The sequence below is a fragment of the Polyodon spathula genome, chromosome 27, assembly GCF_017654505.1.
Source record: "Polyodon spathula isolate WHYD16114869_AA chromosome 27, ASM1765450v1, whole genome shotgun sequence".
In the NCBI taxonomy this organism is placed as follows: Eukaryota; Metazoa; Chordata; class Actinopteri; order Acipenseriformes; family Polyodontidae; genus Polyodon; species Polyodon spathula.
This window is the reverse complement of record NC_054560.1, coordinates 4618680-4643925: the sequence shown is the minus strand read 5'-3', so window position 1 is coordinate 4643925 and position 25246 is coordinate 4618680. Positions and strand designations below refer to the sequence as shown.

At 40.2% G+C, this 25246-nt stretch overlaps 1 protein-coding gene and 1 pseudogene across 2 annotated transcripts; one reads left to right on the top strand and one right to left on the bottom strand.

Moving 5' to 3' along the window:
* The first annotated feature begins 2047 nt into the window (after positions 1-2047).
* On the top strand, positions 2048-8967 carry LOC121301562 (lipoprotein lipase-like). 2 transcript variants are annotated; one of them, XM_041231060.1, is made up of 10 exons: positions 2048-2536; positions 4131-4324; positions 4960-5139; positions 5365-5476; positions 5662-5895; positions 6382-6624; positions 6835-6955; positions 7177-7395; positions 8046-8141; positions 8566-8967. In XM_041231060.1, exons 1-10 carry the CDS (start codon positions 2434-2436, stop codon positions 8585-8587), a joined length of 1524 nt encoding a protein of 507 aa, XP_041086994.1. In that variant the 5' UTR covers positions 2048-2433; the 3' UTR covers positions 8588-8967. The 2 variants fall into 2 exon arrangements, with proteins under 2 accessions (XP_041086994.1, XP_041086991.1); XM_041231057.1 differs by having other exon boundaries at positions 2055-2536; positions 7174-7395.
* A 281-nt stretch (positions 8968-9248) lies between these two features.
* LOC121301583 lies at positions 9249-25246 on the bottom strand (annotated as a pseudogene).

Below are 25246 nucleotides of genomic sequence, written 5' to 3'. Positions count from 1 at the left end.
CATTATTGCACTTACTGTAAACTATACTGTATTTATATAGGAATATTGATTATTGTTACTGCCCTGTAACACCTGTAAGTCACATTGGTTAAATAATTTAGGAAGTTTGAAAATCAGATGCATTTTCACAGGACACCTCTGTAGCATAGGGTTAATAAATAATTATCTGTGAAGCGATCATTTTCTTTTCATGTCTGTTCAACATCAGCACTTGCCCAGACACAAACGTAACCTTGACTGACGTCCTCGATCACATGAACGATCACACGGAGCAGCAATCACTTGTTTCCAGATGAGGAATGTGTGTCTGTTGGTTAAATACGATTTATTTATTTATTTATTTATTGATGTTCTAAACAGACGCAGCCAAAAGAAAGTTGAACGAGTTCAAAACTAACAGCACCAATCAGGAGCTGTAATTACTTCCAGTAAACTTGGAATGGAATTTATTTTTTGTTTGCTTATCTTACTGATGTTAAAATTAGCCGCAGTAAAACTTTATTTTTTGTTGTTATTCTTGCCAAGTGATGTTTTCCAGAACTTTCTTTCATACAATGACAATGCAAGCCCTAACGCCTGAGCCAAGTGAACTCGGAGGGTGCAGCACACATTCCAATACTGCAGCATGTGAGGCAATATTCCTGCACAGTCCCTGCAGTGGATAGTTGTAATAATTGTTTTGTAGCTGCTTTATGTTAATAGGATCTCATGATTAAAGGAGTGCTAACCTCTGTTTTATTTATTAGTTTTAATAACTGCTCCCACTTTTATTGCACTGTGAATCAATTAGTTATTCTTTTTTTTTTTCTATGTAACTAAGGATATGCAAGTGCTTCAAGTCCAATGCTGCAATCTGGTACCTTCAATGTAAATAACTTGCTTAGATGCCAGGTAGCCACAGCACTTTTTCACCTAGAACAATGTTTTCAAGATGCATGCAAAGCATGAATTAACCAAAAGATCTTCAGCAGAATTAAAGGAGGGATCAGTGATAATACAAATATATATATATATATATATATATATATATATATATATATATATATATATATATAATATATATATATATATATATATATATACCTACTTTGATAACACTCCTTTGAGAGTAGCAATCCTCCATTGGGATTGCTATGTGGGTAAATTTAATCTGTGCTACATAAACAGGTTTATTTACAATGCCAGTTGGCCACTTTGCAGTACTGTTATGAAAAAAAAAATAAAAAAAAAACACTTTTAACAGACTTAATGGCTGTCCAGCTGTTGCATAGTCCTGTGAAAAGGCAGCATCCAGCTGTTTTTAATGCTGTCTTGGTGCTGTAACTCTTCCTAGAGACACACAATGCTCATAATAGACCTGCTAATGCAATAACACTTACAGGTTGTCCGGGAATCATGTTTTCCACTATTCAAATGCTTCCACCTGCTTGTCACCTTCTTTCCACAACAACAATAATCATGGTACACCCTGATCAGTAAAAGAATACAAGCAGGCATTGCCTCGATATTACATAACAGATATAGTGTTCTCGTGTATTAACTACACAGTGAAGAAATGAACTGCATCCCTTAAATAAAAAACGTCTTTAACAGCCACCAGCAGAATGGCGCGGCGTGATTTGAGCAGGAGGTGTATGATGTAATAATAGCTGACCAATAACAAGGCAGAACCAGGTCCACAGGCAGAATACATGACTCTGCATGAAAACCCTGGTGCCATAACAGGATGGATATCAAAAAAGTACAAAGACATGTTTTTAAAAAAAAAAAAAAAAAACGGTCCATATATTATTTCTAATAACAAATAGCACCACACTGTTTTCGTAGTATACCGTATATTATTATTATTATTATTATTATTATTATTAATCTCCAATCTATTCGGTTCCATAATAATACACACACACACACACACACACACACACACACACACACACACACACACACACACACCAGGTCCTACCGGTCGAACCTGTCACCTGTCACAACCTGTGAGGATTTCAGATGCATGTTTGTTTTTTTATGATAGTGCATCTTGCAGTTTGTAGTTATGCAATATTTTGCTCTTTCCAATTAGTTTACATGCATTTGAATTGTATTTAAAAGTGTGAACGGAGCATAATAACCACCTGCGGAACTGTGCGCTGCTTGTACTGCTGTCTCGATCGTACCTACCCTCCCCGCTCGATCACTGCGGCCAATGGGATGCTTGTAAAGACTTGTGGAGCTCGGGAGAGGTGCTATTTAAAGACGAGAGCAGATATGAGTTCCTTCAGTTTCTACCGAAGTTTCCCACACGCAGAGGGCAGAAAAAAAAAAGTATTATTGTGAGATATTATTTGAGTGCTACTGTAAGCTTTTGTGGTAAAACGCAAGTCAGTAAACACAGTATTTCGGCAAGCCTCACTAAGTCTCTCATACTTATAAAGAGACATGAAAAGTGAAGTTTCTTTATGTCTATTCTTGCTTGTGTTGAGCGCCGCTGCGTTGCCAGCGAACACTGTTGAAAAAGGCAACCCTCGTTCTTCAGCTGCTGGTGAGTAATTTGGTTTCATATTAATTGGTTCTATTTTGGTTGTTTATTTTAACTGTGGGATACATTTTGTTTTCAACAGTAGCATTTAATTTACTTTGTTACTTGTTATTCTTCTACCTTTCCACCAAGGGTGGCAGTTTGTAACTTTATTTTGTACGTTTTTAAGCCGATTGACAGAAAGGCAAATAAAGAAATGTTTTTACTGTAGTGTGCGGCAGTTCACAGGGTTTATTTTGTATTAAACGCGTATCTATCCGTGCGCATTAGGCGGCTAGCTGTATTGTTACCCGTACTGGTAAATTGTGAAATATTCCTAACACACTGGGCAAGGTTTTATATGTCAGATGACGTGCCTATCATATTTGTGGCAAAGTCGTTATTTTGTTTTTTACTAAGGTGACTGAGATCCTTCTTACAATACACGCCCAGGACTGTAATAATACACCTGAATTCCAAAAAAACGACAAAGGCGTAGTCGAAGTTATATTAGCAAGCATGGCATTTTAATAAAATTACAGCAATTCAGCATAATCATCATCGTCATTATTATTATTATTATTATTATTATTATTATTATTATTATTAATAATAATAATAATAATAATAATAATAATAATAATAATAATAATAATAATAATAATAATATTTTGAATGCCAATGCAGGTCGCCTGTGCTATGGTAACGCTAATACCCTAACACCGACCGCCGCTGTGTACTCAGTTGTATTAGTTACCACAAGGTCAAGCTATGCAAATGCATGGGTTGGGATTTGAGAGGATTGTTTTTTTAACCTCCCCCTCCCCCTCCCCAGTCTTGATGTGATTTTCAGCTCATCTATAACCAAACATCGCACCAATGTACAGCGTAGGACTGAATCTGCAATCGAATTCCTTGCATGGGCAATGGTACCAGAACAAAGTTTATTGAAAGAGCTCCGTCTCACTTTTCATAAGCAGCCAGCTGACCCCGGTCCTCATTTATTAATACATAAGTGATGACGTTATGAACAACTAGGAATGCAGTTCCAGTCCGCTCCAACCATTCATCCATCCAGTCATTCATTCATTCAAGGTGGAGGAGAAATCTCGGGGCCGCATTTATGCCCTCACATGCACATCTATCTTGAAAAGCCTACAACAAATGGAGCTTTACCAAATGAACTCTAGTAACCCAACCGCCTCTGTATTTACATGGCACAGTTTCGTGGGGTTTCTATACCGACTCACGCGTCCTTAAAGCCGCAGCGCGCATTGTCAAGTTCAGCTTCGCAACTCTGCAAATGTGCGTGCAAGGTACTGAGACTTTACAACGCTGGTCGAACTAAAACTAAATAAAAAACACCATATGCAAACACTTTAATAAAACATATAGCTAGAATTCTATCTTGCTTATTTTTTAATGCTTTAAAAAAGTTTTGATTAAAAGAAGAAATGATAGACTGAGTGTTATATCAGAATAAGAATTTAATGCTGATTATTGGGATGTGGGTTGGGGGTAGTGCCAGATGGAGTGGTTACATCACCTTGGTTTTTACCTGTAATTTGCCGCTAAACCTCTGTAACTGTATTTTTTATTTTTTATTTTTTTTTTACAGATAACTCCTTGCACCTAGAAGGAAAGAATACCTACAATGAAGATTTTAACTCTGTCCTGACCAAGTTCTCCCTTCGCAGACCTTCAGCTCCAGAGGAGGATGTGTGTTACATTAACCCGAGCGATCCAGATGCACTTAACGCCTGCAACTTCAACCTCACCTCCAAAACCTTCCTGGTTATCCATGGATGGACGGTAAGACAAACAACTCCCTCCTCTAGGTCTTCATAATAGAAGCTGTAATCTGAAAGCAAAACTGTATAGTTTACATTTATGACTAGCCTTCAGTGTTGCTAACGGCATTCAGAAGAGATCAACTTGAACAGTGGCTGCATAGAAAGAACATTGTGTGGAACTGCACAGTCTAAATTTATAGTTTTATACAAGCCTTGGGGGCAGATATAAAGTAGTCTAAGGAGTTAAAATCTTATCATGCAATCCAGATTGCAAGCCTGAATGTTACACATAAATATACACACAAGTGTGACTGTAGATTCACATGGTACACTTCTCTGAGTAGAGTTCTCCTCTTTCTTTCATATTGTTACCTTGACGACGGAAGCCCAAGCCCAGTGGCTGTCTTGCCCTGTATGACAGCAGTGGTGGCCTTGCCAATTTCCATAACCCTTCCATGAAAACATTTTCCACAAACTGCAGCTGCTAAAGCACTTTAGAAACATCATCACTCTGGTGAATTTAGATTGGATGACAGAATTAGACCAGCAAACAGAAACCTTTAACCAACTCTGTTCCTAATAAGCTTTGTCCTAAGGATGGTGGAGCTGTTCCATAGCTTGCTGCAATGGTTTTATTTTCTTTAACAATACCAGGTTAGTGGGATGTTTGAAAGCTGGATTTCGAAGCTGGTCGCTGCTCTGTACGAACGGGAGCACGATGCCAATGTGATTGTGGTAGACTGGCTGAACCGTGCCCACCAGCACTACCCTGTTGCTGCTGAGAACACCAAGCTGGTGGGACAGGACATTGCCCGCTTCATAGATTGGATGGAGGTTGGTATCACATACTATAAATTGTAGGGGGTAGTTTGTTCAAAGCAAAGTGGATTTTTTTTTTTTTCTTATAGTTTTAACCTCGGCTTGTGCAATTGATGTATATCCAGGATCAAGCATCTGGTGGGTGCAGCATACAAAAAAAAAGATAATTTACTCGAATGCCAAATAATGTGTTTTTTTTTATTGTACTTATTATTTGCAATGATAATTTTGTTCTTTTAGGAGAAAGCAAACTTTCCACTTGCCAATGTTCATCTTATTGGCTACAGTCTGGGTGCACATGTGGCAGGGTTTGCAGGAAGCCACGCCTCCAACAAAGTTGGAAGAATAACTGGTAAGCAGCGTGTTCATGCCTGGATTGAGGAGATCAGTGCTGAATAGACATATAAGCACAGATTACAATTTACAGTGACAGTTTATTGTAATACCTAGGAATTACTCTTTTGTTTTCAGTGTAAAATAAATCAATTCAAATGCACCTGCAGCCTTGGAAACCTGTGTCTTGTTTCGTTTGTCCAGGTCTAGACCCAGCGGGCCCTGTGTTCGAGGGGACTCATGCTCAAGGCCGCTTGTCCCCAGATGATGCACATTTCGTGGACGTGCTCCACACCTTCACCCGTGGCTCTCTGGGGCTGAGCATCGGCATCCAGCAGCCCGTGGGTCACGTAGACATCTATCCCAACGGAGGGAGCTTCCAGCCAGGCTGCAACCTGAGAGGAGCCCTGGAGAACATCGCCAGCCATGGCATCTTTGGTGAGTAGAAGACGTCAGGCATGTCCTGTTGTTCAACACCGAGATGCAAGATTTGCATCTGTGATCTGCGGTGTTTCTATAAAACATATCCAAAATGATAACTAGATTAAGCACTTTAATCTCCCAAGAAATGGATGCAAATATTCTGAAAAAAGCCTGACTTGTAAGGGGGGAAAAATAGTTTTTTTTATCACAGGATTCAAGCCAAACATTTGCTTTTATAGGTAATGAAAATGTAACACGTGTTATCCATCCGTGATGTGAATGATATGTCTATTGAAGACATATAAAATAACACAGATGCATGAATTAGATGATGCGATTTGACTCTTTCCAAATAATCCATTCAAGCTTTTATATTATCACACCGATGCATTTTTACGTTCGGTAAAGATGTGAACTGTGTTTGATGCATGGCATTTAAGATTACACTACGTGTTTGATGCATGGCAGTTAAGATTACACTGTGTGTTTGGTGCTCTGCAGGCTTCTCGGAGGCAGTGAAGTGTGAGCACGAGCGCTCCGTCCACCTGTTCATCGACTCCCTGCTTCACGAGCAGCAGCCCAGCATGGCGTACCGCTGCAGCAGCAAAGAGATGTTCGACCACGGCTTCTGCCTCAGCTGCAGCAAGAACCGTTGCAACAACGTGGGCTACAACGTGAACCAGGTGCGCAACCGCAGGAGCGCCAGGATGTACACCAGGACCAGGGCTGCCATGCCGTTCAGAGGTATTATAATATACATCAACACGCGCGTGTGTGTGTGTGTGTTACATACATGTTGATGCATGTTAACTGTATGCTGTTTACAGTATAGTATGGCCAGAGTTCAGTCTAGTCCTGGCCTTTATTCCATTGAGGTGCTAAATAATTAAGGGTTATGCTTTGTGACTCAGATCGCCTTGTAATGCTTTCTCTTTTTATCACTTTTTTTTTCAGTCTACCACTATCAGTTGAAGATTCACTTCTCCAGCAAATTTAATGACTCTGAGATCGAGCCCACACTTGCAGTGTCCCTCTACGGAACGAAGGGAGACGCGGAGAACCTGAATTTAAACATGTAAGTGCGTTTAACCCCATTTCACGAACAAGAAACTACATTCGGTTTTGTATACGACAGAGCCCTACTGTTGCATTTCAGGGGTGTTTTTTACAAAAATAACAGTGCTAGCTGCAATCTGGATTTACCAGCCTCCTAAACACCTGGTGCCAACTTGATAGTGCATTGCTGTCTAGAGCAGAGCCTGACGGTGCTAAAAAGGATTCTTTCTCTTGCAGCAGACACAAGTTCTCTCCCAACAAGACCCACTCCTTTCTGCTGGTGACAGAGGTAGATATCGGGGACCTGCTGATGATGCAGTTCAGGTGGGAGGCCTCCTCCAGCTGGTCCTCCTCCTCTCTCCTCAAAATGGTGTCATCCTGGTGGTCAGACGAGACCCCATCGAACTCCGACCTGGCGATCCATAAAATCCGGGTCAAAGCTGGGGAGTCCCAGAAGAAGTAAGTGCAGCCAATAGCCAGCCTTTTTTGCTAGTTTGTTACCCTGAAGTGTTATACTTGAACTTGATATTGAAGGTGTTTTATGCAACTGGCTGTAGGTTTTTAAGGTTTAATTTTTAAAAAATGTATGCATGTCAAGGTGTGCATACAGTATAGAAACCCAGCACCTGTGGAAAAGGCTGCAGTGGAGGGCAATAAACAGACACAGGTCTCATTGTTAGACAACACAGCTGTGAGAAGACACACGGGGGTCATTCTGACATATATCACCATGCAGGAGCTCTCAAATTATTTAACCTAACCTAAGTTATTGGGAGCTGGATTCTCAAAGCTGTTTAGTCCAAATCATCATTAGCATTATTTTTGTCTGATTGGAGAAAAAACAAACAAACAAAAAACACTGTTTACTATTCTGAAACAACTGAAAACTGCTCATAGCCTTAGCATTAAATATCACTTTACTGGTTGTGTGCAGTATTGTCATGCTATTGACATTTTGGACTTACTAGTTTTGAGAATCTAGCCCTATGTGTTTTTTTTTTTAATTTTATTTATTTTTAATGGTGTTAACTTATCACAGTGGTAAATGCTTTACGAATCTGGCTCAAGGTAGATTTCTTTTCCTGACGTGTAGTTGTCTTTTTTCTTAGGATGGTTTTCTGCTCTAAAGATTCCCCTGAATTTGCTCCTGCTCAAGAGGTCATTTTTGTCAGGTGTCAGGACAGATGGGACAAATCATCAAAAAGGTACGTGCAAGAAACAGCGCCAATCAGACGTCAACAGCATATAAAGCTACGGCCAAAAGTCTTGCATCACCCTTTATACATTTTGCATCCAGGTGATGCAAAACTTTTGTCCTTAGCTGTATAGTTCTTCAGTGCTCGATACGATATATGTTTTGTTAGATATTTAAAAATAAAAAGTGCTGACATTTCTTTCCTGCCTTCTAAAGGAACAGTGTACTCATCTGTTTCAAAGCAGTTTTTGGCTCTTTTTAGAATTCGATTTCACCAAGTCTGGGCTCGCTTTTAAACTAATCTAGATAAGCTTTAAAATGCAAAATCACAACATTATTGTTTTTATAGTACTGCAGTACTATTTTTTAGGGTAATAACCATATAAATATGAAACCAATTTTTAATAATCCATGTTTGTTTTTGTGTATTGTAGACATGTGACAAACAAGCATTGAGGCTGTACAGAAGAGTCTGGAACAGCAGCCTGGACCAATCATATCATTCTCAGAAGAGCACTTGGCATTCGACTTTAGCCAGCCTTACCCGTTTTCTTTATTATTTATTTGTTTGTATATATTGTACAGCAGCACTGCTATTTTTTGTACATAAGTAATACGTTTAATTTAAAAACCAAAAACTTTGTTTTAAGCCGCGAGATACTTTTGTTATGTCAGTTGGAGCTGGTTTATATGTGGGTATGCTGTCTGTGTTCATTGAAGGGAGCAAGAGAGCATTACAATATTATTACTTGAAATACCTGGTGTGGCAGGCTGGCGAGTGGATAGAGGCCCAGAGACAGTCTGTAGTTCAAAAAAATAATTATTTTATTATAAATAGATACAAAAATAAAAAGGCACAAGAGCCAAAACAAAGGGATTGAAACACAAAAAGAAAGACAAAAAAAACAAAATGTACAAAATAAAGGTTTCCAGGCTGGGCAATGCCTTCACTGGATTTAAAAAATTGAAAAACCACAACCAACAAAACACCAACCTGCTTCCTCAGCTCCCTCCTCCCAGATGAGAAGCAGAGGCCTCCTTTTATGTCAGGTGGCTGGGCGCTGATTGATCGTTAATTAACCTAATCAACTAATCAACCTCAGCCACCTGAACATAGTAAACCCAGACAGGTAGGGGAAATTAACCCCATCCCTGCCAATTTAAAAAGGGCAGAGCTTTGCTCTGCCACACCTGGTCAAACCATAAACTATTTATTAGGCAACTGAAAGGTAGAATGGGGCTGAATGGTATGGACTTTATACCAAAATACAAATTGTTTAAGCAAAATAACTCTCCATCTTACAAAATGAATAACTCTTAAGTGTAAAGACCTTTGATAAGTCTGTCCCAATGTGCCTTAAAATACTTGATCGCATTGCAAAATATACTTGAGGTGTATTTTCTTTTCTTTTCTTTTTTTTTAGCATAGCTGTTTTAACAGCTGCTTCTCTATAGCTCGCTGTAATTACCCACAGGGTTGACTTCACTAACTACAATGCTGTGCAAAGTGATCTGCGGTAATGCATGCTTTAGTGCACTGAACGCTATTAAGATCGACCGCGGTTCAGATCATTAAAATCAACCCTGTTGTATTGTTTGCTGCCTTTACATGACTCTTGCAATGGACAGCTGGTAACATTCAGAAATATAACTGATATCACGGAATACTCTTTGCCTTTATATGTGTGTGTCTGTTACTACAGAAGGATATCAAATAGCTTGCACTTGCTGCTGACGCATTCTACCTGTGCCTTTATTATTTCACTAACAATTTATTAGTGTGACAGACGGTACTCTAAATGTTGAGCTACAAAGGTGAAGTTGTGCATTTTTAAAGTTGACCTTGGTTTTCAAGTTATCACGCTATATAATAGCGATCGAAAATAACCTTCAGAGTTTTCACTCGTCAGTTTGCACGTGTAGTAATCGTTCTTCATTTTTGTTTAGCGGAGAACATCTGTCCTGTAAAATTGTTTTTGTAATTCGTATATATTTATGTTTTATACTGGGAGACAAAATGTGTGTGTGTGTGTGTGGTCATGAATTGCTTGTAGAGATCTATTTATTTTTTTAACAACAGTGTTTAATGTTTTGCACTGATGAAAAAAAGGTCAAGTAATAAAACGAAAGAAAAAGATGTAACATTTTAATACTGTAAATTGATAGAGATGTAAAACATTGAACGTTCGAGGGGGAAGGATTAAATCTCAAAGCGGCAGATTTGTTTGTAAATAACTGTAAATATGATGTGTTAATAAATTACAACCGACTGTTCACCCGTTTCATTACAACCAACAGCAATTTTCAAATTAATCGTGCTCTCTGAGCAAAAAGCGTTTCTATATGTTTTTTTTTTTTTTTAAACTTCATTAAGTTAATTTGTCCAAAGTAGACATAGTTGTGCAACGGACTACTTTTAACATCTGGAAGCCTGTCCACCACGTGATTCAAAACAACGGACAGTCCACCAGAGAGAGGCCCCGGACTGAATGGAAGGGGGGAAGCAGGAATCATGGCAGGTTGTGTCAATTATCCTTTCCTTTCCTCACACAAAAAAGCATGCAGAAATACACCTCATTGTTCTAGATATGTATTGCTATTGAAATGTATATCTCTGTATTGTTCTAGCCATTGATATCCTTTATGGCTCTTTTCATCCATTCACCCTACTTCCAACCCTGTCTTCAATTGAACCTACTCTGAGTTGTGTCCAATGCAGTAATTAAACACTGTGTTGGGACTAGGTCCTGGATTGGACTGAAAGAGCCCCAAGTGAAGAGCATATGAAGAGAAAGGCAAAAGCAACATGATCTCAGGACTAAAAAGCCGCGAGGAACAGTAAATAAAAAAAAAAACTGGAATTTGGTACCAGCTGAGGGGCTGATCTGACCTACCGTTCGTCTTTCAACCTTTTAAATGCAGAACTGAATCTGTGATGACATTGTCTGTCTGCTGTGTTTGTGATTTACTGCACACCCTGACTGGCAGAAGCCACAGCCGTCACTATTACTGCATGAGGCGCTGGTGCCATACCTTGTACAGCTGACACAAGCTCCTGCAGTGCTACTATAAATACTATATGCTCTGCAACAATGGAAACATGCTGAAGGTGACCCATAAACTACATGAACATAATCTAGCTATGTTATTATAAAACTACAAAGCGGTATGCAAGTCAATGTGTTAGCGTAACATTATTCAGAAAGTTTCATTGGACTGGCCACAGATTTATAATGAATTGAAGAGGCGCATCATAGACTCCTGTCTCTTGCTGGGGCAGCAGGGATTTTTGCTTCTAGCTCGAACATCCTTTTCCAGTTCTGTAAAGAAAAAGAAAAAAAAAAACATTCTTCAATGTGATGCTTTTTCCATACTATTGAGCTTGAAATGTTTGTCAGTAACTTTATAACACCTAAAAAAATAACGACCGTACCTGGCTGCTGGCAACAAATGTAGAATTTTTCATTCGTGGAATTGCTTAAACAATCACAGTGCTCCAGACCATATTTCACACCGAGCGACTGGGCGCACTTCTGTGGGCGTGTTGGCCCTGGGCACGGGCGAGGGGCAGGCCACTCCCACACCAGAGCACTCATTCTCAAATGCACAGTCACGTTCCTCCTGGCACTTCTGGCCTTGTGGCTTGAAAACACACTGATGGCTGCAGCATTTTTCTTGGCTGGGGCTGAGGAGGACAGGGGAATGATGAATGAGCTACCAGGTCTTTCTGTAGCTATATCACCTTTTAAAAGTTCACCTCTGTAAATTTCTCCAACAGTGTTTCAATCGATCGATCAGTCAATCAAATTATTTTTGTGTAGTGCCTTTCATAGAAAAAAACATCTCAAAAAGCTCGATGAAAGAATACAACTTTTTAAAAAAACATAAAAAGTAACACTGTGTGTTCACAATGTTTCTTACTTCCAAGCATGTTGTTCATAAACCTCACTGAACAGTCTACACAGTACCTGCACTGTTTCTGGGGTTTAAGCTTGCAGTGAACGTCTTCCGATTGGCTGGCGCTATAGCAACAAGGGTCCGTGTCATTGTGCCCCACATCACATTCCTCCCCATCTTCCACAATCTGGTTCTCACAGATTGGCAGGCCACTTTCTGAAGCGAAAAACAAAGCAGCCTTTTTTTATATATACCAGTGCGATGCTTTGCCTAAAACACCTCATGTACCAGGCTGTGTTTTCAATCCCCTGTTGATGTGGTTTTGTACCTCAACTATTGCAAAGTGTTTTTCATGGATTTTCATTTATATTTTAAATGTCCACTAGGTGGCGTTGGTGTATGTACTCTATTCACAGTTATTTCTGAATCTGTTTTGTCAGTTGGTAAAACTAAGAGAATTTCTGGTCTTCAAAGCAATCTTTAGCAGTTTGTTTAGTTTACTCGGTAGCTGATTCACTCCCCTTCCCTTACCTGTAAAGCACTTGTCTTTCTTTGTCCTCAGCAGTTTGCTGATGTGCTTTACGCTGCACAGAGAGAATCTGTCGTTGTTGCCCTGGTTACCTTCAGAAGCATATGGGAACATCAGGAAATTCCCTTGGCTTCCAGTCATGGTTGAAGCCTCACACTCACTCTTCTCATCATGCTGCAACAGAAGAGATGGTGAGATATTGAACAACCACAACTCATGCACCCACATGCTGCACTGGCTTCTAACCTGCCATTCAAAATGTATTTCTCTTAAAAACTGTTTTTTCCCATTCCATTTGTGGGGTGATCCACTGCTTATCTTATATATGGCAGGAATTTACAGTTTGTTTGTCATGGAAAGCCAAACACATTGCCCTGCAGTACTGAAAGCCGATCCAACACAGAATCACCAGTGTTGTAAAACCCTGCGCTAGAATTCAGTTGTGGGGATTATTGTGCCTTCAGCATTTTTTTAATTCTGTAATGGATGATGGTTGATTGCCTTTTCTGTGTAAGAGGTAATATATCTGCAATAAAAATGCTTCATTCCAGGTTTCCTAAACTGTTGATACTAACCCCACTGACAGCTGAAGCTGTGCGAGTACATGATAAATCTTACTTTCTTCAAACCAAGAAACTGGTACTTGTGGTTTATGAGCTGGGTAATCAACACACAGCAAGGGCTGACTGAGCTGACAAGGGCAGTGATGGAGAAGCTGATTGGAGACCCTATTTAGAAATTCTATAATAGAGTTAATCTAGCCTGGAACGTTGAGGGCACAATTCCAGTGGCAGCAGGTATCACATTACGGGAGGAAATATGAAAAGCATTAGGTGAGAGGCTGCACTGGTAATGAGGTGAAAAACAACTAGCTAGAGCCTTGAACGGCTTGCCAATCTCCAAACTACAAGCTACAAGGGTCCCTCCTACTCACATTGATCTAGCTGAGCTCTAGAATTAAACCAGAGCGTGCCAAGAAAGGTTCAGGCTTTTAAAATTAGTCTCCTATGCACTTCGCCTTTTTACAGCAACCCAGTGTAAGCACATACCCCAGAGGTAGCTTTGGCTGTTGAGACACAAGCTTCTGCACCTTTGAAACTGGCTTGCAGCTAAGCATCATTTTGCAGACATTTTTCACTAAGTGCTGGATGCTGTCCTTTGTGACTCACGATGGTGGCCTCTGCATGTCTACAGCAGGTTTCCCTGTGCCTCCATACAGCCAGACAGTTTTAAAAGTAGCGCAATGAGCTCACTGGCGAACCAAGGCTGTGTCCCAGCTCATGTGTCATTGTGAGATGGACCAGTTTAGGGGGCAGGTAGTCGCCATATTTCTGCAGCATGACCAAGCCAGTGTTCAGGGAAGCTTTGGTGCTGTCATGAAACATTGCGTATCAGGAACAAATCCCACCAGAATTACCTGCAAAACAGAGAGCCACTCAGCTATCCTGTTACAATTTCTTTGGGTCTTCTATTGATCTTTAATCATTAGCACCAAGGGCACTGGAACTAGGGGTGCTGGGGGTATGGTAGAATCCCCTGGCATTGCATGGCTTCCATATACAGGGGTTACAGTTTTGTTCAATGGCTTTCAGCACCCCCACTTTAAAAATCATTCCAGTGCCACTGGTTAGCACTGTACTGTATATTAAGTGTCTTTAAAAACCCTGCCATTGGACTGCAATGGCACTGCAGTTGCATGTAATGGTCACATAGTAATTACATTGTAAATACATAATAACACGTGTAAGAACTAGAACATTACAACAGTGTAACAGGACAGGTTTGTTCCTGACAGACCATACCTATAGAACCCCAAACACTGAGGCCATCATGAGAATATGGGCCAGTGAAAGGACTGCTGTGAAAGGCAACAGAGTGTTCAGCCTTTTCCAGGAAAATAAATAGCTTCACTCAATTCTGACCAACCAGAAGCCTTGTTTCCATGGCTAATCTTTGATGCCAGGCTCTTATTTGATGGTACAAAAGTCATGTGCTTTGTAACTGGACACCATCATATAGGAGTTTATTTACACTGCAGTTTAGTGACAAAACAGTCCTTTCATACAGTTCCTAAAGGGCTATTGACTTTGGCAGACCTGCTTTTACAGCTCTTAATATACTACAGTAAAATATATTGCGTTTTGACCTCTGATATAGAATGCGATGGCTAATACCCTTGCAGCTGCCCTTGTTTGTACCAGTGGATTTCTACAGTACTGTCAATGCATCGCCATTGAAGATCATTTGAAAATGAGTAAATACTAAATGCAATCCTACACCCAAGCTGAATACACACACCCTCTCTAGGAAGGCATAGCTAATTCATTGGGATAACAGCTATGTAACTATCTTGCCTCGAGGGGATTAGGTCTTTGCTATGTAAGCATGCATCACACTGTTCCATTCATCGTCAGTCACGGACTACTTCAAACACAAAAAAATTAATAATTAAAAGTCAATTTTACGATGTGCTTTTACCAAGGACTTTAATGGGCAGGGATGGACTGGGGAAGTTAACTGCAGATTGTCTACAACAGTCTGTATGCTGTTATAAAACCGAACCGTAAAAGGCTCTCGTGTGAAAACAAGTTCAAGCATAAAAACGCGCTCTGAAGGGTAAAGCAGTCCCCCTGAGGACAGGGTTACTGGGTTTAAATGGAACACAAACAACACAATTGTAAAAGGGTTGACTGCTTCCAAGAACGGGCTGTCTCTTGCATGCTGTTCATTCCTTCAGCCGTCACATGGTTTTCCTAAGCCAGTCAAAGTCAAAGCAATGTCACACAATTGTCTGTTAAACTCCCCCCATAGCGACAGCGCCAGCCAAGTCTCAAGGACTGGTATGCAACCATCTAGGTCCTTGGCAACAAAACACAGGGCTTGAGGAGTGGTGTGTGCCTCTCAGTCACATGTCTGTGATAAGACCCCTTTACGCCCCTCTGAAGCACCCAATCAGAAGCAGGGAGTAAACAATGCACCAGCGATGCACATAACACCACCGGCTTTGCTTAGACCAGCGGCCTGGGAAAAGCTACCAAAAACATAAGCTGCTTTGTATCCAGCTCTGTGGATATTGCTTGACATTAACGTGGAAGACATAATAGGCTGCCATAAAGCAATACATGAATTTTATTATGACTTTTTGTAAAAGCGTCGGAATTGCGTGGCTTTCGAAGCGTGTTGTTTGAGACAGACAACACTGTTTCTTCTGCCCATTATAACACATGCACACCACACATTTCTTAGTCATTTGTAATGCTTTTTTTCCCCCCCCAGCGAGGTTGTGCAATCATTTTTGTTCTGTACAATTGGATGAATGCCACTTTAGTCAGAATTTAGAATGTCCCCTCTAAAAATTTATTCTTAAATATTGTATGCACAGTGATTAAGTTTTTTTTTTTTTTTATCACAGTCAACAAAAGCACAATAGGAAAGGATAAAGCACTTCTTTTGTTCAAGTTCAGCAGCAACATATAATTTCAAAATGAATTTAAATCCAGCGGTTTATTTAGGTGTTGAGAAGGCTTTTTGGGCACGGTCCACATTAAAATTGCAGCAGATAAAGGGAAATGCCTTTTGGATTTCTGCTCCGTCTGGAATGTTAATTAAAGTGGAAATTCATCGAGATTCTCAGGAATTTCACAATAGTCTCCCCTCCTTGGTTACCTGAGAGATTTGGAAAGACAGCTCCGACAGTGTACATCTGACTCCTGTCTGGCATCCAGTAAATAGGCTTGTTCTGTGTGCGAGAGACACCTTCATATCCAATGGAGATCTAGCCTAGCCTTGAATGCATCTCCTGTGTTCATGGAGAGACACTGCCTGCTATGTGAATCTTTTATCACTGGATAAAGGAACTTCATGGAAAAGTCAATGATGTTCTGATTGCTAGGCAGAGTTTGCTTAACCCTTGGGAAGAGTATTGTGATACCCACGGTCCAAGCTAAGCTAGTAAAATAAGGTAAAACCAAATGAGAAAGTGAAATCATGGCAAACCACAGCTAATGCATAGCATTGGGAATGCAAGCTTGCAGCAGAAAAGTGAATTGAATTACCAGGCTAAGGTACAGTTATGGCCAAAAGTTTTGCATCACCTAAAATTTTAGGATCATTAAAAATAAATAAATAAATAATCCTTTGCTGGAACATCATGTGATCAAAAAAACTACAAAATGATATTGAAAAGTCTTTAGGGAGCAAAATGAGTTAATTCCAAAGGGTGATGCTTTTGGCTGTAGCTGTAGACTGTGTCAGTCAGCAGTAAAGAAACCTGAAACCTCAGGTTTTTCAATTGTTGAAGAAGTTTGGTCCAGCCCCCCCCTTGCTGCGTGGGTTAGAGGAATTCTAAACACAGGCACGCATAAAAACAGTTTAGCAGCACCTGCCCTATTTGTCACTCTGCATGGGGAGACCAATGTGTCAGTTTGATATTTTTATCCTTTTTTGTTGCCAATCCTCTCTGAGTCCATCCTCAGTGTGTGAAAGAGCAACAAAAGAACTCGACCTTGACACTCCCTGTCTGCTCTGCCTCAACAGAAAATGAGATGTTTTTTTCTAAACCAAACAAAGATATTTAATCCAAGGTTACTTGTTATTATCAGTTATTTGGGTCTCATTTTGTAAGATTTTCACCTTTTAGAAAAACTGGAGTTAATTGAAGACTGGCGTTGAAATAACGGGCTCGATTCACACAGCTTTAACACGTGAGATATGAAAAGACGTTTTTCACAAAGTCACGTTTTACGAGTAACATAACATTTTGTTTTAATTCAGGAAGGGTGGAGCAATGTCATGAATAACTCACAAGTTAAATATTTGTAAATATTCAGAAATTCAAAGCTGCTACAGCCGTCAGTTCTGCGTTCTAGTTCAAGATAGAAAGTGTGCTGCAGGTCACTCCAGTGTGTATACCACACTTCCTTCCAATCTAAAGAGTGCTTTTCAAGATATAGCTCAGATATGATCTGCATGCACAGGGCATTGAATAACTTGAAACAAATCTCCATGCAAAACCTTCATGAAAAAGAGGCACCCAGTTGGTAAGATACAGCTTCCCTTAGCCCGGTACATTCAGAAGAAATGCAGTAAAATACAATAAAATTCAGCACAATTGGTGATCAACTTTGCGAAATGTAAGCATCACGCACAATAGGTCAGGCCTTACCAGGCTTTCCTTCCCAGGCAAGCCCCAGGACTCCGTTGTAATCCCGGTCTGTCATCAGGTAAGACAGGCAGTAGTTATCCCAGTTCTCTCTGGAGTGCAGCATTAGGAGCTTCTCTGGGCCAATGAAGGGAGAGTACTGCGGACTAGAGGGGTCATCGTCTGAAATGACCTAAAAAACACATTGTATGTACTAGTAAAGTGCTTCTGGACTCTTTGTAACAGACAGACCCAAAGGCAAATTCCTCAATACCCTCCTGGATCCCATCAAAACTCCAGTGTATTTACCAGAAGAAATCCTAGCAGAACCATTGGCACAAATAATGGCCCTTGGTCATGATAACATTGCAGTAGTGAAATGGTGTCATGGTACTCTGCAATCAGCTTTGGATTGCTTTTTGAAACTAAATCATTTTGTAAGTAAATGCACATTTAGTAAAATGGTTTACATCGCTTGCTGAAAAGTCCTGTTGTCGTCAGAAGTAGATTGGAAGCATATTCCAGTCTTTTTTTGGCACGGTGCATTAGGACCAGGTGCTTACGTTAAGCGTTTTCAACCTTGAAGTTGATAAGCCGGATGCCTTCGAAATTAGCTTTGTCGTAGATATCATTGACGGCTCGCATATAGTTACCGATCTGGGGAGGAAAAATACATGTCAGTGTTGTGGCTAAAATCACCATGACATTGAAATCTCCTTTAAGATCATTTTGATAGCGAATAGGATTTTTAATGGCAAAACTATGCCACCCTGTGGTCAGGTGATGTAACTGTAAAATAGCTGAACTGCTTATATAGTTATAGCAGATACTTGCTAAATACTTGTATTACAACATTTCGGCCCCTCATGATCACATCTATAAATGTGTTATTAAGTCTATTAGACTAACATTTTAATGACACTTTTAGTGTAAATAATTGTGTTATTATTTTAGGTTCCTTAACTATTACATGCGTGTGTAACACTGTACTGACTGTTATTATCATTTATAACTGACTTACATTGTAATAACACATTTATAGAGGCGTGGCTAATAACAGATCCTTGAACTAAAGTGTTTTCCAACATTTCTGCCTGCTATATAGCTTTGTGTCCAGATTAGACCTTCTCATTAGATCCAGTCCCTGGCACACTTTGTCAGAAAAAAAAAGAAAACGTTTGCTGTAACTTTAAATAAAGCAGCTGCTCTTGAATGCTGGCAGTGAGCGAGGGAGCCAACTGACCCTGAATATCAGTCACAGGATCCAAACTTGGGGTGTCGGGAGCTTCCTGCAACATGAACATCAATGGAAACTTCCAGCTCCACTGGAGCAGCTCAGCTATGCAGTAGTTTGGTATTGCAACCTTTATTTATGGGTATCTCGGAATAATCTATCATTAATATACTGACACGTTTCATGTTCTTGATAACATATAACTCATTGTAATTTAGTTTCTTTTCAGGTAGGGAAGAATTTTAAAAAGTATTCTGCTCTACCTGTCTTGGTTACATTGTTTCAGCATCGTGAGGTCTGCTTATAACATTTACATAAAACTGTATGATATCCTTCCTGCTCCCTGGGGAATAAGGCTTGGCCAGTAGGGGGTGCTGTGTTGCAGCGAGGAGAGTCCCTGATGATATTGGCTCCCTAATACACCTATACCCAGAACTGATGCAGCGCTCCTTGTGCTATCTACAGTGATGACTGTGAGGGTAGAGCATGTGAATTGAAGACACTTTGATAACTCTACAGCTCTGGCCAAAAGCTTTGCCTCACCCAATAGAATTAACATATTTTCCTTCATAAAGTCAAACACTTTGCTTAGTTTTGCATAGACAAACTGACAACAATTGAAGAATGTGACTGTGCTACTATTATGGTTTCCGGTAGAATTTTGCGATATCATTTTGTAGTTTATTTGGTTACATGATGTTAAATAAAAGATCTAAATTCTGTTTGTATATATCTTTTTTTTTTAAATTGTGTCTCAATCCTACAATTCTAGATGAAGCAAAGCTTTTGGTCTGAGCTGTAGACGTCAGAAAGGAAACATATTTTCTGTACTGTTTATTCACACACCCAAGATTCAAAGATAAACGCTAAAGAGGTCGTGGAGTTTATTTGATTTAATCTACTGAAAAGTTGCAGTGAAGTGTTGTGTCATCCGATTGTGTGATGAACACAGTGTATACATGCAAATACTGTACATTCTAGACTGGGTGCGGGAAACTGCTGAGATAAGAGTCCAGCTCCTGTTTGGAGGCACTGATGGAAATGATACTTTCAAAATAGGTTCCCAGCAAAAGGTTACTTTTGTGCTGGCTGAACTGTGATGCAATGACCATTGATTGATGACAGCTGTAGCCATCGGGCAGGACAAGCGGCACTCTGGGTCACCTTCCCCCTGGACCAGACGCGCGAGAAGAGGAGGAGCAAACAAAGAAACAACAAGGAGGCATAGACGAGAGGGCTATTTATAGACACAGTTTGATTACCTGTGATCCTCCTTTCAGAAGAAAAAAAATCCTTAGGAAAAGTATTGTTTTTGTATATGCATATGTGAAATATAGAAATATATGGAGGAAGGTTTTCGGCTTCTTTTAAAATGAAAATCAAATCAAACATCCTTTAAAATTCTGCAGTGCTACACAGTTTATTTGATGTGTATTTCTGAAGGCTTTTATAACCTGAAGGCGCTGCATGTTTGTGCTGCATGTGTAGTGCTGGCACAGGCCACGCTGTATTGCAATTCGACGTTGCACTGGTCATTATTGTCTCCTCCCTAGAACAATGTCACTCCACAGTCTAATCTGTGAGCTGCAGTTTGCAAAGCACCCATAATAATGACTTGTGGTGAAGAACAGTTACATAGCTGTCATGCCTCTCTTTGTTTCCTTTCAAAACCAGCGATTAAAAGCAGAGCTCGCCCAATCCGCTGAGCAAGTTTGAGCAAACAGCCATCATGCCTAGTTGCTCAGTTACATCCAATATTTGTATTGGCTGTCTATCAATGCTGGGAATTTCTGACAATCCAACTCTTCATACTGTATACATGAAAGCAGCACAAAATCAAAGTTATTCGCTGATCTTTTCTTCCTCTTGGATTGTTTTCAAAAAACAAGATCTTTTATTTTCACTTTAATTCCTGGGTTTGACAAACATTTTTTTAACAACTTCAGGACCACAAAATACTGATTCATGCCAAGAAACCCTTGAGTTTATATTCGCTAGAGATATTCAAAGACACTAAGAAAGACTTCTAGTGGAAATGTTTGCCATTGAACTCGTTAAGTTTCCTTTAGCACCATGGCTATTCATTGGCCTGCAATATAAAATCCTGCAAACCTTTCTTTGGGACTGGTGTGTTTCTTTTTTGTACTGGTATACTATGTGCTCTTGACATTGTATGGAAATCTGGGGTTAGAGTCGAGGTTAGAGGTGGGGTTAGGATTAGGGATAGAGTTAGGTTTATATCATGCAAAACTAACTTAAAGAGCACTGTAAGGTATTCCTCAAGGTATTTTATTGTATATTAAATAATATAACGCATACAACTAATTCCTTGCAAACTATTACTTGAACTGGAATAAAAAAAGCACTGTGTATTTTTTTATTTGAAAACGAGTCATCTTTAATGCGATCTTGACAGGAAATGAAAGTATTTTTTTTTCCCCCTGAATGATGTGATGTCTGACCTGCCCAAGGATGTCCTGTCTCAGGCTCTCTGCATAGCGTCCCAGACTCGGAGTCCCACAATGGGGAGGCTCACTGGGTCCCACACGGGAGTAATCTGTAAACACGAGAGGCGCAGGATAATTAAAATAAGGGGGGCAAAAACCCACAAGCAAATAAACACACGGTGACGAAAACAAGAAAGTGGGGAAGCCAGACAGAAATGAATTACTCATTGGGTAGTCAAAAACGACCATTCTCATTTGAAAGATTTGTTGCAATTTGCTGCAACACAGACTGTGATATACAGTATTATAGGCTAATAAAAATATCTTCCCATTCTCTTTTACAAGAGCAATGGAAACAGCCACCACCCCATCTATGGATCAAAGAGTGGCAAGCAAATTTTAATGCGAAGTAAATCTGACAGACGTTTTCTTTGCACATATTCACAATGCATTTGGATATTTAGTAGTTTATGTTTAAATTATATATTTCATTATTCCAAAGGAACCGTTAAATATATTTAATCAAGACCATTTTCACTTCCAGCCCTTGAAGACTTGGGTCCCACGGCTGTATCAGCCTGTTCCAGCATCGCGAGGGCTCGACTCCTCTGAGCTCGCTGGGGGATCAGGGGTTGTGCAATGATAACAAGCCCAAGAGCTGAGCTAGGGGGTGGAATTCTGGGAGCTAGAACTGTATGTGTAAACCAGCCAATTGCAATTTCATTTCTGTTGCACAAATAATAAGTTCAAGGTGAATTTGTAACGAGTCGCTGAGGAATCCAGTTTGTTTCACATTTAAGGTCATATTTTGTGTCAAATTTATTAAAGTTAACCTGCGATTGTCATCTTGTAAACTAGGTTCAATTCTTTTGTTCGCTAATGCACCTCATGACTTGTTTGCAGCTGGTCCTGTAACATTGCCCATTTCATTGGCAAAATGCAGAAGACCTTCATAAATATGAATCAGAAAACCCTTACTTTGCAAGGCCAATGCCGTGTATTCATGCAGTCTACTGTAATGCAATGATCTGGTAAAAACGCTATATTACAGCACTGGGGTCTTATCTAGTTAATTCAAGGGTTGCATTTGAACCTTTCAAGGTTATATCTACAAACCACAAGTTGGAAGAACACCTTGCTAAAAAAACAGAACAGCTGCTCCCTATTTTTGGACGTGGATAAACAGGTATTTCTCAATCTGAGTCTGTGAGAACTGTGGCTTCTCCGTTTCCTATTGCTTCATTGTTCGATGTTGAGTTTGATTGACCGCACCATGAGTTAACATGCAGTTAAACCTGTATAACTAATCAAGGAACTGTCAAAAAGTGACCTTGATATACAGGTGCCTATCCCCATTCAGTCACTGTGTATAATTGCACCACGTTAACTCTTCCTGTCTATGTATCTGTTTTATAATGCTGGCTTTCACCCTGTGTGGAGTTTTGTCTGACTGGAGTTAGAAATAGTAAATAAAAATATAGTGAGAGTGAATGAGAAGCCCCCACAAATATAAGAATGCAAACGTGTGTGTGTCTGTGTGTGTGTGTGTGTGTGTGTGTGTGTGTGTGTGTGTGTGTGTGTGTGTGTGTGTGTGTGAAGCGCTTTGGGATCCTTGCGGTGAAAGGCGTGATAGAAATGTGAATTGCTGCTGTTGTTTTTGTTGTCACACTAATGAACAGTTTATTCATGTCGCCTGAAATAAAGTTGGATTCACATTTTGGGTTCATGCAGTTTATGGTTGCTCTCTTATTTCCATATAACCTGAGAAGATGCTGACTTTTCTCAGTGGCAAAACCAGCTCAAGATTAGATCAGCTGATTTAGTGCACAATGGGTTAATCATCTGACACGCTGCTGTCGCACTGACAGGCGGCTGACACTGCTGCTTGGTTATGCAATCTGGCAGAACATCCGATATGGAATCACACCACTCTGTTTGCACAGCAGCAGCCAACAGCCTCGCTGACCTGCCCCATAGAAGAGAAGCAGAGAGATTATCTGAGGTCGTTGACCCCTTGACGGAAACACAGTGAGCCCAACCCCCTCGTCCTACTGAGCTGTAAAGCTTCACAGAACACTGGATTAGATTATCCTCCAGGGCTGGCCAATGATTTAAAGAAACTAATTTAGAAATACCAAAAGTAATACATGCATTGACAAACAATTTCCTTGATAGTTAAACAGCTACTGATTTATTCAAGCACATCTCTACTCATGATATTTTTACTTTTTTTTGGAGGTCAGAAACACAGCTGGTCTAAATATGTGCAGGCTTTGTCAAAACCAGATCATCATTTGCCCCCTTCCTTTGAAGCGAACGTCAAGCACCTCCCAGCCTTTCAATACCCTTTCAATCATGTGACTGGTATTTAGAATAAAGTGTGAAAATGTCTTTTAGAAGGACCTCTGGTAACATCCATAGGTGCTAGACAGTGTCACGGTGTCATGAAAAGAGAGAAGCTAGCTTCAAGAATGCTGTCAGCCAGCCTGCACAGAGGCAATGGGATATTATCCCAACCAGAGAGCATCTGAAAAATCAATCAAGCTCTATGATATTTTGTAAACTGACAAACAGAACCATCCAGAAAGGGGATGCTCAGTAATTTATTTGAATACAGTCCTGACTGTGCTCAAGAGATCTTAAAACTTCACACAAACTTTTACAAAATAAAAACCAGATCTTGACTTTAGGTTTATAATTCTCACACAGCGCTGGTTGCTCTCCTTCTCAGGTTGTTGCATCTTGGTTAGTGGGCACTAGCAACCTTTTAATGGGTTTAATTTTGTGTGCAAAGCCAACAAGTTATCTGAATCCGTTTATGCTACATAGAGGCAGTTCTTACAACAGGGTTCAAATCCCAGCTGGGTTTTATTTATTTTACAAATAGTTTTTTGTTAGTTGGGTTGGTGTGTTGGTATTAGATTAGCACTTTTCCAGGGCCTGTCAATGATTTGAAGAAACTGGCTTTGAAACACCCCTACCTACTGGAGGAGACTTGAACTCCTGTTCTGAGAGTGTGCTCTGTCCGAGACTCGACTCTTCTTGTAGAACCGGGTTGTATGGTGTCATACCATGAGAGGGAAAGATCCACACCCACACACTCACACACACACACACACACAAGCACGCACACACACACACACACACACACACACACACACACACACACTCACACACACACACACACACGTGTGGAACGGGAATCTTTCCTCTCTGTCCCTTTGAATGGGGTCAGTGTTCTCTCTCCCAGCGGTGGGATAAACGTAAGCCAACCGAACGTCTTTATTTAAGCAGGTGCGAAAGCAAGATTCTGTCTCTCTCGTGTGACGTCTGTTTATCTGAAGAGCTTGCGGGGGATCCTAGTTTACTGTGAATGCTCTTGCACAAAAACACAGACAACACTGCTGGATTGTTCAAAAGAATAGAAAAGGCACTGTCAGTTCATTATTAATACAACTAGGCATCAAGTATCCTTATCAGCATGGGTTCAAGCATGCAGTAGTGTTAACCTTTATCTGCTGGGGCAAGATTACTTTAAAAATAGTGTTTTCCTTTATATTGTTGCTTACCTCATAAACCCTGAAAAGTCAACTTGTTTGCTGTTGTTAACGTTGTTTCTGTCGAGTAACCCTCTGTCTGTATTTAAGAAGGCACGTTTTCCAGTTGGATTTCTTTCCTCCAGGCAGTTTTGCCTCATAATGTGGTTTGCTTCCACTGTTTTCATGGAATAATCTGGTAAAGGTCTTCCCTGGAAGAGGAAATGTCCGAGAGTAAACCCGGGAGTGGAAAGGGGCCAGCGCACTTAACGTTACCTTAACCCTCTCCCATCCCACACTGCCACAGCTAGCTGTCTGCAACACAAACACTA

Excerpts from the sequence above, each read along its gene's own strand:
- LOC121301562 (XM_041231057.1), top strand. The coding sequence starts at position 2,434 with ATGAAAAGTGAAGTTTCTTTATGTCTATTCTTGCTTGTGTTGAGCGCC. Across the intron at positions 4,325-4,959 it reads TGGTTATCCATGGATGGACG|GTTAGTGGGATGTTTGAAAG; the intron begins GTAAGACAAACA and ends TAACAATACCAG. Across the intron at positions 7,396-8,045 it reads GCTGGGGAGTCCCAGAAGAA|GATGGTTTTCTGCTCTAAAG; the intron begins GTAAGTGCAGCC and ends CTTTTTTCTTAG.